The 14,089-nt window shown below is 43.4% G+C and overlaps 1 protein-coding gene across 1 annotated transcript in view; it reads left to right on the plus strand.

Moving 5' to 3' along the window:
• The window catches only part of FLVCR2 (FLVCR choline and putative heme transporter 2), a 63,662-nt gene that overhangs the window by 18,551 nt on the left and 31,022 nt on the right, over positions 1–14,089 (plus strand). Inside the window, exons 2-3 of the mRNA XM_066627384.1 lie at positions 3,828–3,969; positions 4,765–4,911. Coding sequence (XP_066483481.1) covers positions 3,828–3,969; positions 4,765–4,911 — 289 coding nt within the window. The remainder of the gene's footprint in view (positions 1–3,827; positions 3,970–4,764; positions 4,912–14,089) is intronic.

Here is a 14,089-nt window from a genome sequence, read left to right on the forward strand (position 1 = left end):
ACAGAAAAGCAGGGTGGAGAAGATGAACATGGTAGCTAGAACTGCAGTCATCTCCTTCACACGTCCTCCTCTGCTCCACCCCCTCTTCCTTTTCCAATCCAGAGAGCAGGAGCTGGCACAGCACCAATTAAGGGGAAGCAGTATTTGGCACCCGTCTCAGGCACCAGGAGGTCTTAAGCTGGCCCTTGTTGAAGACCCTTTTAAAAACAACCTATGTCGTAAAGCATTATTAGTGGCTTGTTCTTACCAACAGAAGGGGTGAAATCCATCTGTCTCTGAACTTGGTGCAGATGCAAGTCTGCCTGTCATGATAGGGAAGAATTTTGACTAGATTGCTTTTATCCTGCTGTGTAAGCTTATGTCTGGAGGTCAAGAGCTTGTAAATAGAACAGATAGCAAGAGGGATGAACTTGTTCTGTTATTTCATGCTGATTATCTAGTTTCTGGAGGGAAGTGGCTGGCTGGGTCAGGATTTGCTGTGGTTGTAGATAACCTGTCGCTTTAATTGAAGATGCGGTCACTTGCATCTTGTTGCAGTCGCGCTCTTCTAGCACCTACAATGAGCCCCTTTCTTCAAGTCTTCTTTGTTGTAATAGTAGCTGGGCACTTGATGCTGGGAATAACTAAGAGAACCCTAATGAGTAAATGGGCTATGATTGGCAATGTCTATGTTGCAAGCTCCTGAGATGTGTCATATTCATCTACATGTATGGGCAATTGAAAGGGACAGTTTGATTATACAGATCCAACCTTGTTATACGTGGATTTGACTCAACACGAATGGCCACTGCAAATGAGAAGGAATGTGCTGATCCCTGGAGAACAGGGGAAAAAATCCATCCCTTTAAAATCACAGTTTAAAAAACTGCTTTTCATACTATTGTAGAGTGAAAGTCATGCAAGCAATCATTCCAATCTTCACCTGAGCCAGGCAAAGGCAGGGGATCCTATGCATTTCTGACTGCCTCTCTACAACAGTAAGAAAAGCTGTTTTAAAGCACAATTGTAAAGGGACACACTTTTTAATTTTTTTAAACAGTTTTTATTTAACACATTTTATGGTATCAGCAGGGAGTCCCAGAATCAAACCCCTGAGGATGTTGAGGCACAACCTTATTCCATTTGGAGCAATAGAGGGGCAAGAAACCTGGAAGTGGACCATTAAATCTATTTCTCCACTGTTTTTTTATCCACTGATTTTTTTTTATCCATGAGGGGTTCTGGAACGGAACCCTAGTGAATAATGAGGGACGACCTGTACATAAACAATTTAGGGCCCAATCCTATCCAACTTTCCAGCACTGGTGCAGCTGCAATGCAGCCCTGATGTAAGGGAACAAATTTCCTCTTACCTTGAGGAGGCCTCTGTGATTGTCTCCCTAGCAAAGGATGCAGTGCACGCCCCATTGGCACAGCTGCACTGGCACTGGAGAATTGGATAGGATTGGGTATTAAGTCTGCAATCCTAACCACACTTTCCTAAGAGTGAGCCCCACTGAACAAAATAGGACTTACTTCTGAGTAGACTTGGTTAGGATTATGCCCTTAGATACCTAATGTGCAAAGGACCAAAACTCAATGGTAGAGCATGTGTTTTTCGGAAGATCCCAGGTTCAACCCTTGGTATCTTTAGTTCAAAGGATCAAGCAGCAGATGAGGAAAGACCCCTTTTTGAGAGTTTGGAGAGCTTTTGTCAGTTAGATGATACCGGTCTAGATACTAGATGTGCATACTTTCTTCATGTTAATAAAGAAAACAAACTGGTTGTTCTCTTTAAGACCTTGGAAACTAGTGGACATTTTAAAATATGACCTGAATAGAAGTTGGCTACTTAAGTCTTCATCAACTTTTTGATGAACATATTGCATGGCGCAATAGAATCAAGATACTGCCATCTCAGTCTCTACTTGCCTACCTAGTATCAGATAAGGGGTTTATCTTGGAGTCTGCCTCCAGTTTGGAAACGGTTTACCTAACTACTTACAGGGCTGTTTTTGAAACTGAACTAAAGAAGCAGTTCAAAATACTTTTCATATTGAAGGTAATATGCCAGAATCTTTTCAGAATCTTTAGCAAAGTATGTGTTAAAATGATAATGTAATGTACTTGTGGATCTCTCATCTACTGAGTGGTTTGATCCATTTTGGACTCCACAGCCTGTGTGTTGTTAGGATGGGAGTGAGCCACTTGATTCCCCCAGTGGGTGGAATCATAGGGATGAATTCCAGGGCAGTGCCTGGGCAAATGAAAACTAACAAACACTGAGAGAGTTAATGATTGTAGGCTGAATGGTATTCCTGGCTCCAGCGTGGAAATATGTTTGTACCTTAAAGGTCAAATGTGACACAATGTTTATCCAAGAATTTGAATTTTCCCATCAAAGCAAGAGGGAGGGAACTTGTTCAGTATTTAAGATTAATTCCCCTGCTAATTATTTAAGATTAAAACCCCTGCTAACTGGGTAAGCAGTGGTGCACCTCTTTTTAGCAGGGGGAGAGTAACTGGTCCACCTCACCCCAGCAGTGTCTTTTCTAGTGGTTGTCTGCTGGTGTTCTTTTGCGTCTTTTTAGATTGTGAGCCCTTTTGGGACAGGAAGCCATTAGTCATTTGATTTTTCTCTTTAAACCGCTTTGTGAACTTTTAGTTGAAAAACGATATATAAATACTACTACTACTACTACTACTACTACTTCTACTACTACTACTACTAATAATAATAATATTAATTCCTCATGCATTTTTTGTAACATAGCCCTTAAAAATAAATTTCAGTTTTCTGAGTCAAGGCTGTATTTTGTTCGTATTTATGACACAGCACATAGAACTAAAATCAGTATCATGGTGACCCAGAAAGCCCAAATTAACACAGTCTTAGGGCACAATCCTAACTAGGTCTACTCAGAAGTAAGTCCTATTTTGTTCAATGGGGCTTACTCTCAGAAAAGTGTGGTTAGGATTTCAGCCTGTGTCTGTTGGTCATTATGTGCTGTGTCACTGCTACCTCAAGAAGACCCTTTCTTTCAAGTTGGATGACTGAGAGGTGAGATATTTGAACTTTGCATTAGCCTATGGACATTTACATTGGCCAGTATATCTCTAACTCTATCTCTTTCTTTTAAGCCCTCATCTGTTAATCCTGAATACAAAGATGTTATAAAGCTTGAAGCTCAATAATATGTACAGCCTCTTGAATCAAAAGGCAAAACAAGTCCTAATTTAAACAGGGAAGTTTGAATGAGACAGTGTAGATATAGTATGAAACTATAAAAGCAAGTTTTTTGTTTTTTTTAAAAGACTACTTGATTTCTACTGGATGTCTAAACTGATCACACTTGCTCGCAAACAATGACTTTATTTTAAAAAATAAATACATTAAAAGAAATAGCATATAATTATAAATGAAGGAAGCAAAAGATTATTTGTTAAGTGTATCAGTGAAACTTCTCCCAGGGAAAACAAAGGGCTTTGGGCAGAGGCAGCACTTAATAGGAGGGAGATGTACGTGAAGCTAGAGACTAATTTCACTTCAAGGGAGAAGGAGAAGTTGGATGAAGTGATCTCCTTGCATACATGTGCACCTTCCTGCTTACACCTCCATGTGTTCTCTTGCTCTTAGGAAAAGGTGTTCTCTTTTACAGACAGAATGTCAGCTGTGAGAATAAGGGGCCATCCTACAATGGTGATTTCTTATGACTGTTGCCTGAATTTGAGATGATGTAGATTGAAACAATTTGCTTCTTAACTGAAGAAATAAGACAATTTTACTGAATAAGACAAGTTGAATGTTTGGGAGCTGATGAACACCACCTGTGGTTTTCTCTGTTTAGCTTGGCATTGCAGCAGGCTTTCTCCTCCCTCCCATGATCGTTCCCAATTTGGAAGAAAGGGATATGCTGGCCCACCACATTAGCATCATGTTTTATTTGACTGCAGCGGTGGCAACAGCACTCTTCTTCTTGGTTATCTGTGGTAAGTGTAAAAATGTTCTTAGATTGGAATGGCATGAAGTTGAAATTTGAGCATGTGGTTCATAAATTCCAGGTCAGGGTAATCTATGAATTCTAGAAATGTAGACCAGTACTGCACTTCTCTCTCACTCTCAGTATCTCCAAGCTACTTCCAGTAGACATGTAGCCCAATCCTAACCTGCCCTGGAGCAGGTAGGCCAGCAGGCCTGCGCTGCATCCAAGGCAGGATTGAGGCTGAAAGCGGTTCAGCTCGGGGCAAGAGGAATCGCTTCCCCTTACCCCAGCAGCAGCAGCCCCAATGGGGCTACTCGGATCTGTACCACCTCAAGAGGTAATGCAAATCTGAGCAGCCCAGGACTGCCCTGGGCTACCTGGGAATGGGGTTAGGATCTGGCATAACTGCTGGATCCTGGCCCTGCCTCCTACTCCCTGCCTGCCCCCAGGAATACCCACCGCCCATCCTCCTCCTGCTGCAGAAAACCTCCTTCCCACCTCCTTCCTTTCCTCCCCATGGCCCTCCCCACGGCCCTCCCCAACCGCAGTGTTGGCCGAGGTCAACTGATGCAATCTTACCACGCCAGGCCCCTTGTGCTGGCCTCCCCAACTCAAGATGATGCAAACGTGCCTTGTGGCATGTTTGCGACAACCCTGGGTCAGTGCAAGTGCAAGTAGAGTTTGTACCCTAATAAATCATTATACTACTGACTTCTCTGTTGGTGTCCCACTGGCTTCACCCCAGTGTCAGGCACAGTACCCATTCCTCTCTTGTTGACTTCTCTTTTGTGCTTCTTTTCAGTGTTCCAGGAAAGGCCTCAGCATCCTCCAAGCAGGGCCCAGGCCTTGGCTTTGTCTCGCTCAGCAACACCTGAGGAGTATTCCTACTGGAAATCTATTCTCCGGCTGCTTCGCAACACCAACTTTGTTCTGCTTATAGTCACTTATGGTAAGTTTCTCCCTGGGTCAGAGGAAGTGTCCAGCGTGGCAGTTCTTCATATTTATTCATATATTTTATTTATATAGTTTCAGGTCTTCTTTTTGTCATACAGCACCCAAGGCAGGGCACCATTAAATATCAAACAAGCAGTAACACATTCCATGATAAGACATTCCCTATTAGAGATATATAGTTTCCTCATCCTCATTATTAATAAAGCATTCAATTTATTCTTAAGGCAGTTTGCTGCTTCCTGTATTTGCTTCAGGAAGTGCTTTGTTTCCAAATAGTCATTGTTTAGTACTCCTTCTTGTCTCCTCCCCTTGAGGAAGCTGGTATCTGTAGCAAGAAAGTTCAGACCCTTTCTGCAGTGAGTTTGAACAGAAGACTAACTACAGCAGGTGGTGAGATCTGTTGCAGTGTTTGGTGTAAGCAGGATTGGCTCAAGACCTCTTACCATCTGAGCCATTGTGCCTAAATGCTCCTCCTCCTCATTGGTGTTGTCCCAGGGTTGGCTTCTACTGTTCCCTGGATTGGAAAAGGAAGAGGGGGGCAGTGAAGAAGAGTGGAGAGTGGTAGGCTCTGTTTGTCTTCCAAATCCAGGAGCAACAATGAAGACAGAAGGGCAGAATGAAGTGAATGCCTCAGTCAACATCATGAATGAGATGGGTGGGGGTGTAAAACACACCCACTTACCCACTAGGTAGCGACAGTAGCAATCCCTGCTATGATTCTACTTCCTTTTCCTGTCCTCTTAATCATGAAGGCATTTGGGTTCCCTTCCCCAGTATTTTGAAACTTCTGACATGACAAAAAATAACAGAAAAGACTCCGGAATTTCCTTTCTTTCTTCAGAGACTTTGATTTCCAGTCCATCAGGAGGGTGTTAGATCCTGCTATATAGGTGGTTGGAGGCAGCAAGAAGCTTCTTGCTCACTCAGGATGCTTTTCTCTTCCCTGGTTATGTGACAGCAACATGCGCACCTTAATCCAAACATTCCCAACTAGGCCATCTGTATGGAGAGAGATCTGCCTGCTTCAATCTCCAGCCACACATGATTTCCTGGCACTGCACTTTGAGGATGGATGTGGAATCTAGCAATCCAGCATTCATGGCATCTGGCACTCTTGGCAAGCACAGCCACGAAGAGCCTATTTAGAAAGACTTAGAGACTCCGTGGGAGTTTTATGATTTGGTGCCTTGATGCAAAACTAGAAGGGAGGAAAACTGCTTCTGCAGGGAGGAGGGTGCTGTTTTGCCTGCAATTTCAGGCATCCTTCCTGTATGTGAACTATGCTCCACCTCTTGCTGACCTCGTAATGCTTTGTGAGACAGTGACAACTGTATATGGGTGCAGCATGAATCAGATGTACTGAATTAGTGCATCTGACTCCTCAAGAAAAACAAACTGAGGAAGCATCTTAAAAGGAAAGCAATTTCATTGAGATATCTGAAAATGAATCTGCAGTATTCTGCTAAGTAGAGATTTTATACTCTTGTTTATTAGCCCCAGCACAGTAAGAGTGAGTTGGTGGTTCTGTTTCATTGCTTTTCCTTCCACACTCCTGCAGATCTCTGTCTGCTGAGCAGGAAAGATAAAAAGACTGATATGCCTCATGTTCCTTTAGGAGTTTTGTCCAGCTATGACAGCCACTGTTGGGGGGGGGGGGAAGTATGCAGTGCTGGAAAGAATGTAGAGAGAACTCTCACTTTCCTTCCACAGATCTGACTGCAGTCCTGCCGTGTAACCAAAAAAGTGATTCAGTGGCTTGACTTTGTAGCTTACTGGAGAGGAGATAAAGGAATTCCTTTTGGTTCTTTTTTTCCATGTACATATGTAGTTGTAGTCTTGAGTTATCTACAAGAATGTTTCATTTCTGTTTATCTGTATCCCCTCAGTACGCTTTAGTTCTACAGTCTTTTCCTGTCTCTATTCAACCATTTCTGCTGCCTTGAGCATTGCAATTAGTTGCTGGAGACAGTCCTAGCATTGTTCTGCTTCTGAATTCACTTGAGCAAATGGAGAAGCACAACTTTTCAAATAGAAATGGAGTATTGCATTTGTTTGTCTCTGCATAGGGATCAGAGATTGGTTAGTAATTAAAGTAATCCTTCCCCTCCCAAGCACTGCAAATAGATCTTCTTGAGAGAATGTTTCACTTCTAAGGGATTTAATTATCCTGATACAGACAGTTAGTACGTATGTTTAGTCTTTTCCAGTCTGTGGTCTTGAACAACACTCCTAATCTTACAAATAATCCTTAACTTTCTGTTTCCCAGATAAAGGCATGCAGAGTGGAACCTAAAACAACTAAGCATCTCACACATCTTGGATTACATAGAAGGAAGGCACTCTTTTTTCAGACAGTAAATCTCAGTTTATGAACTCTGTAGCCATACATTGTTGTTGCATTAGATTTTAATAATGCTAAGTATATTGCACAGAAATCTTGCTTTGCCTTAAGTCTTGATAGGAACAAAGTGAGTGTTACAGTGACACAGGGCAAGTATTTAGGACCTACTCGGTTAGCACTCTGCTGGTGCAGGAATCCTGCTGGTGCAGGATTCTTTTCAGGAATGAATTGTTTAATCTGATTAAGATTAGGGAGCAGTGTGATGTGCATGAAAAGAGTGACTGCTGAATAAGAACCCTTTTACAAGTCGTGTTATTCCTATGACAAGATGCTGCTATGTGGAGATTCTGCATTGCATATTACTGTGTGCAGAGTATTTCTCATGTGCATCTTTTGGGTCACGTAGGGAGTTTGCATGTCAGTGATGCAGAAGTTCAAGAACATATGATACTGGCAAGGAAATTCTCCATATGTTCAGAAGTAGTTACAGGGTATAAAGTACAGTGGAACAAGGAGAGTCACCATACCAAATCATCTTGACACAGGGATACTTAAATTGCAACTGTTCAGTAGGTGATAAAGGAATACAGTAGATGCCCTGATTCCCTCAGTTTCAGTCCATTATTATTTTGAGGTGCCAATAGCTCTTGGGTTCCATTCCATTTGAATTTTAGCAAGAATTGCAGATTTTAAAGTAAGGAAAAGATTCTCTTTTTCATTTTAAAAAATTTCACAGTTGTAGAACTTCTGACATTCCAAACCATATTTAAAAAAATAATTTAAAATAAATCATTTTAAAAAGTCATTTAATTTTTTTTTTTTTAAAGACCTCTAAAGAAGTCTTGCAGCAACCCAGAAATCTGCCTCAAAATAGTACAGATTCTGCTCTGGTATACGTATCAAGTAAACCAGAATCTCAGAATTGGATGTGGAATCCAGCAAGCAGAGGTGGATTCTATAAGCATTTCTAGTATGTGGCTTCCTTGGAAAAACCAGGATTCTAATTCTAGTATTGATCTGATATTGATCAAGTCTGTCTCTGCCTTAGAACGGTGGCTCCCACACTGGGGCTGCAGCGCCCTTAGCACTCACGGGGTGCTACACTGCCTCTTCTTGCTGGCTTGCCAGCTCGACATTGCACAAAAACTTATGCTATTAGTGTGAGATCTCATGAGACTAGTGCAAGATCTCATGTGATTTCCTTTGATGTTTGCCTGGCAAGCTGGGAAGAAGAGACTGAGTGGCATCCCTGTGAATGCAAAGGGCTGAAACTTCAGCAAAAGTGTTTTTGACGAAAGTACGTGTTTGGATTAAAAAAAAAATGCTGACAGCTCTAACAAGTGAGTCTCTGCCCATCTGCAAAAGCAATGGTAAAGTCTTATAATCACAGGAGAAAGTGATACTCTTTTATAACAAATACCCATGCCAGAGGAACAGTAAGCTTTACAAATTACTGACTGTTGCTGGTTACTTGCTCAGAATAAAGCATTGTGTCATTGGCCTAGACTAGAGTAAATTTTTCACCATATACCACTCTTCTGTAAGAAACCCTGTCAAAAGAAACAGTGCAAAGGGCAGGGTATGTTGTCTGTTTTTCTATGGGCTTGTGGAATGCGTACTGTCAGCTTCCTGCCTGTCTTATCACTCCCTTGTTGATTGTTTTAGGAGTGTACCAGATTGACTGCAATAGTCTTTTCTGTTGGAGAAAACAATATTAAGAGTTCACTGTGATGTCTGTGTGCTTGATGGTCTGTCTCCTTCAAACCAGAGTTCCTTGGAAGTTTTTTCTGATTTTCTCCTAAGCGAATTTCATCTCACCCTTTAGTAATGAAGCACCTTCCAATTTGTAAGGCCATGTTAAAGTGTTTTCTCTGTCCCAGCCCTTCTGTGGAAGTGTTTATCTCCTTTTCAGCATTCAGTTTTCTCATCCATGCAATTAAAAGTATAGCAATCCACCCCATTGATAATTACTTTGTATTATTACCAGTGCTGTTTTTGTAAAAAAAAAAAAAAAAAAAAAAGGTGCAGGAACTCACAACTTGTTAATCTTTTATTTATTTTTAAACCATTTTTTATTGGAGAAATAAAATATTTTTTATGTGCTTCCCCCCTAAAGATGAACTTACTTCTGAGTAGACATGCATAGGATTAGGCTGTCAATCTCCACATCCCCTTCCCCCAGCTACTTTTTCTACACATGGGGAAAAATACTGTACAGGTGCACTTGTAGCGTGTAGTATGTAGTGTGGCACTACTTTGAGGAGAGGAAGCAGTGAATGGATTCCGAAAAATGGCTTACATGAGTTCCATGTAGTAAAATTACTCTAAGCAACTGTGGGAGTAAGAACAAAAAAGGAATTCTTACACAAGAGGGATCCTTAGGTGCACATAGAAACAGCTACGTTTGCAAACAAGCGATTAAATATGGTTTAATTCAGGTATCAGAATACTCTGTGTCTTTGGGAAGGCGCTTGGCATGCAATTGTATGTTCTCTGCTGCCCTGAGCAGCTGCTGTGCATTGCTGGAGAGAAGCTGCAAACACTGGCTGGCGGAGGGCATGCTTGTGGGGGAAGGATGAGGAGGATCTCTGGCAAGGCTGGACAGCACATTGTACACACGTAGAATCCCTTTTCACCTGCCCTTAGCATGTGAAAACAGGTGCAGATATATATCTCTGCCAGGATTAAGAGCCCAATCCTAGGTATGTCTACTCTGAAGTAAGTCTCGTTCTACTCGTAATGGAACTTACTCCCAGGAAAGTGCCTAGGATTGCAGCCTAAGAGCCCAATCCTATGCATGTCTACTCAGAAGTCCACTTTAGTGAATGGGGCTTACTGTGGATAGGATGGCAGCCTCAGGGCCCAATCCTGTGCCTGTCTACTCAGAAGTCAGTCCCATTAGAGTCAATGGGGCTTCCTCCCAGGAAAGTGTGGAGAGGACTGCAGCCTAAGAGCCCCTCCTCTGCCTGTCTCCTCAGAAGTCAGTCCCATTAGAGGCAGTGGGGCTTCCTCCCAGGAAAGTGTGGAGAGGACTGCAGCCTCAGAGCCCCTCCTCTGCTTGTCTCCTCAGAAGTCAGTCCCAGTAGAGGCAGTGGGGCTTCCTCCCAGGAAAGTGTGGAGAGGACTGCAGCCTCAGAGCCCCTCCTCTGCTTGTCTCCTCAGAAGTCAGTCCCAGCAGAGGCAGTGGGGCTTTCTCCCAGGAAAGTGTGGAGAGGACTGCAGGCTCAGAGCCCCTCTTCTGCCTGTCTACTCAGGCTGCAAGGCTATGACACTTTCCCGGGAGTAAGCCCCATTGAACACAATGGAACTTACTTCTGAGTAGACATGCATAGGCTTGGGCTCTCAGGCTGCAGGAGATGGGGGCAGGAGGGGGTTGTTGTGCAGTCAGGCAGGGGCCAGGCGCCCGCCCACCCTGCACCCCCCAGCACCCACCCAGCGAATGCCTCTGTTTTGCTCCCCCCCTCCTGGAATGCCTCCGAAGGGGAGGGGCCCTGCAAAAAGGTGCGGGAACTCTGTCCCCCCACATTCCATTAGAAAAAAAAGCCCTGATTATTACTATCACTCTTGAGCAGCAGAGATATTGGACTGGTGTTTTGGATTCTAAGGATTAAGTTGTTTGAAGGCTGGGAATGAAAAAGCAAGTCAATATACAGGTTGAGCCTCATTATTTGCATGGGTTCTGTTCCAAGCACACACTTGGATGGCAAAAAATGCACTGTAGCAAATCAATTTAAAAAACAAAGTTTCTTTGTTCCTGTGATTTTAAAAACAGCCTTGCTGACCTTTGTGATGTAAGGTAAGAGTCATTAAGAAGACAATCCATCAATCAGTCCTCCTCCAAGCACTTACAAAGGTGCTTCACTCAGCCCCTCCCTTCACCAATGCAAAGTGATCACCTTTCTTTCTTTCTGGAAGGGAGGGTCATGGAAGGGAGGGGTCTGCTGGAGAGAGAAGGATTGATGGATCTCAGCCAGCTGTCCTCTCTCTTTCTCTCATAAAGGAGGCTGTTGTTAAAGGACTGTTCAGTTTTTTAAACTGATTTTAAAGGGATGCATTTTTCCCCTTCTCCAGGGATCAGCACATTCCTTCTCATTTGCAGTCGCCATTCGTGTTGAGTCAAATCTGTGCATAAAAAAATCAGTGTATAAATAGGCTGGACCTGAATAGAGGGTTGGATGGTGATAGCTAATGTAAGGTGTCTTGTGTGCTTCCTGAAGCATTTGATGGCCCACTGTGAGATACTGGAAGCTGGACGAGATGGGCCTTTGGCTTGATCCAGTGGGGCTCTTCTTATGTTCTTATGTGTTTTGGAATAACTGCTGTAACTGTGGCAATTTGTTTACTACTGGCAAAAGCTGGGTGATGAATTTGTTAACTATATGCATTTTAAAATGGTTCTGGAGTTCGGCTTCCCTTCAGGAATTCAAACTATCATATTGTGCTTTGGGGATGCTCAAACTATTTTTTTTTTTCTGTCTGCTCGTTTGTCTCCTCATTATACTGGATAGTGGTACCACTGGTAACATTGTTAGAGCTGGGATTAAACACTGTGCTGCCTCGGCAGTGACATGGGAAGAGCTCAGTTCCATGTTCCCTCTTCTAGGAACACTTTTTAAAATATAGATAAAACCCCTGTTTATTTGCACCTTTACAAAACAGACTGTTTATTGCTGGAGTAACACTGGGTCAAAGCTGAAAGAAACTGGAAAGAAAAGACTAAGGATAGACACAGTGTGTTCAGATACCTCTTGCCTTCTACCCAACTTTAGGCCCAATCCTATCCAATTTTCCAGCACCGGTGCAGTTGCAATGCAGCCCCAAGCTAAAGAACAAATGTTCCCATACCTTAAGGAAGCCGCTGTGACTGCTGCCCCACCACAAGATGCAGAGCATGCCCGTTAGGCACAGCTGCACTGGCACTGGAAAATTGGATAGGATTGGGCCCTTTCTCTCTTCCCCATTTGTTCCTCTTTCTCTTGAGTTTTCCTAGAGAGACATTTCCTGCTGGTTATTAATGCGTTGCACCCCTATAAAAAAGGTCATTCCATTATGGCAGTCTTGCAGAAGGGACATGAGCAGGAGTGAAAATATTGTTGTCTCATTTAACATTAATAAGTGTCACTTTAAAGAAGGTGATCTGCAGTGCAATCCACCCCTCCCCCCACTCTTGGCAAAATATTTGCCCAAAATGAATGGGAGAGATCATGCTGCTAATTACACTACCACTTAAAAGGAGGCGATCCTCAGTGCCATGCACAGTATAATCTCCCCCTAAGTATTTTGCCAAGAGAAAGGAGGTTTCTTTTATTGTTGACCCAATCTAGACAACTTTCTAAACAAAGGAGTGTAATTGACCAGACATGATTACTGCAATCCCCTCCCATGTCTGCCATATACTGTATAAGTGTCTCCTAGTGGCGTCGCCAGATGGAGTGCAAAGCACTAAGTCATGCCGGGAGCCTGGCCCTGCCAAGCGGGAGACATTCCGGGCAGGGGGGAGCAAAACATATCCCTTAGTTGCTCCCCCCACCCGGAATGGCTCAGAAAGGGAGGGGCTGCTTGCATGCTTCGGCCAGGCTCTCTGCAAAACTTAGTGCTTTGCACCCCCCTCTGGCTACGCCACCGGTGTCTCTTTCTTCTGCATGGTGCTGGCACTGCTTTCTGTTTGCAAGAAGGCTAGTGGCTCTTCTCATTCTTCCATAGCCTAAAACTCATGGGCTGTGTAGGTACCTTCTCATTCTTTCTTTAAGTCAAGCCAGGGTGGGAGCCTAGCCTACCCTACCCTCAGTGCACCAGAACAGTATTTGATGATAAGGAGCACAGAATCACAGATAATTAGAGGTAGGTGGTAATTCCTCGCAGAAAGGCAAATTTGTGTATGAAGAGAACTGACTATAACACTGGAAGTCCTTGCTGAATCAGTCAAGAGAACTAATTCTGAGGGTGCTTGGAGGAGGATCTCTGGGCTCCCACCCTGGCTTACCTTAAAGATAGGATGAGAAGGTACCTGCATAGCCCATGAGTTTCAGGGAAGAAGACAAAGAGGAAGGAGAAGCAGGTTGTGCCATCACTGATCTGCACATGGGGAAGGAAGATGCGGAGGAATGAAAATCATACCTGTCCTGATCTGCTTTCTAGGTCGCAAGGCTACTAGGCTGAGGATCCCAGGTGGAGCATTGGAAGACTTTGGGCATGGGGGGCAGAGTAGAGTTAGCAACCAAGCAGGTTCAAAGAAATGCCTGGACCAGTCCGAGCAAGTGCTCAAGGAAGGAAGTGAAGTGAAGTGAAGTGAGGTGAGATTGGAGTTGCGGAATAGGTTCTGGGTACTCGGCATTAAGTATACGGAGGTCCTACTACCAGAGGTTCCAGGGTCCAAGCACTTCTGCATGGCTTTGGCTTTTGTGACTTCAACTGAGTCAGTCCAGAGTAGCTCAACTTAAGGGTGCTTTTTATGCAGTCCAGGGTGAGTGGCAGCTCATGAGAAAGGGAGTTATAAAGCCAGGGGTGATTATAGGCCTACTAGGGATTGGAAAATGTGAATTGCAGAATTCTGCCATTTACCTTAAAGATTCAATCTCTTAGAGGCTGAGTCTGCTTATATTGCCTCTTCCCTATAGGTTTGCATGCTTGCTTTTCATTTGGCTTGTACGTTTGTTTGTTAATGCCTAATAAAGGTTTTTGAAATTGAAAATGTGAATCCTGATAAGTCTTGTCAAATGAAAAGACAAGAGCCAAATGAGAAATCTTTCAACATAGCCACGAATAGTCTGGTGCAGCCAACTGGCAAGGAGAGTAGATCGCTTGAAACATGTTATCAGCTTATCAAAGTAAG

The sequence above is a fragment of the Tiliqua scincoides genome, chromosome 1 (assembly GCF_035046505.1).
Source record: "Tiliqua scincoides isolate rTilSci1 chromosome 1, rTilSci1.hap2, whole genome shotgun sequence".
Classification (NCBI taxonomy): domain Eukaryota; kingdom Metazoa; phylum Chordata; class Lepidosauria; order Squamata; family Scincidae; genus Tiliqua; species Tiliqua scincoides.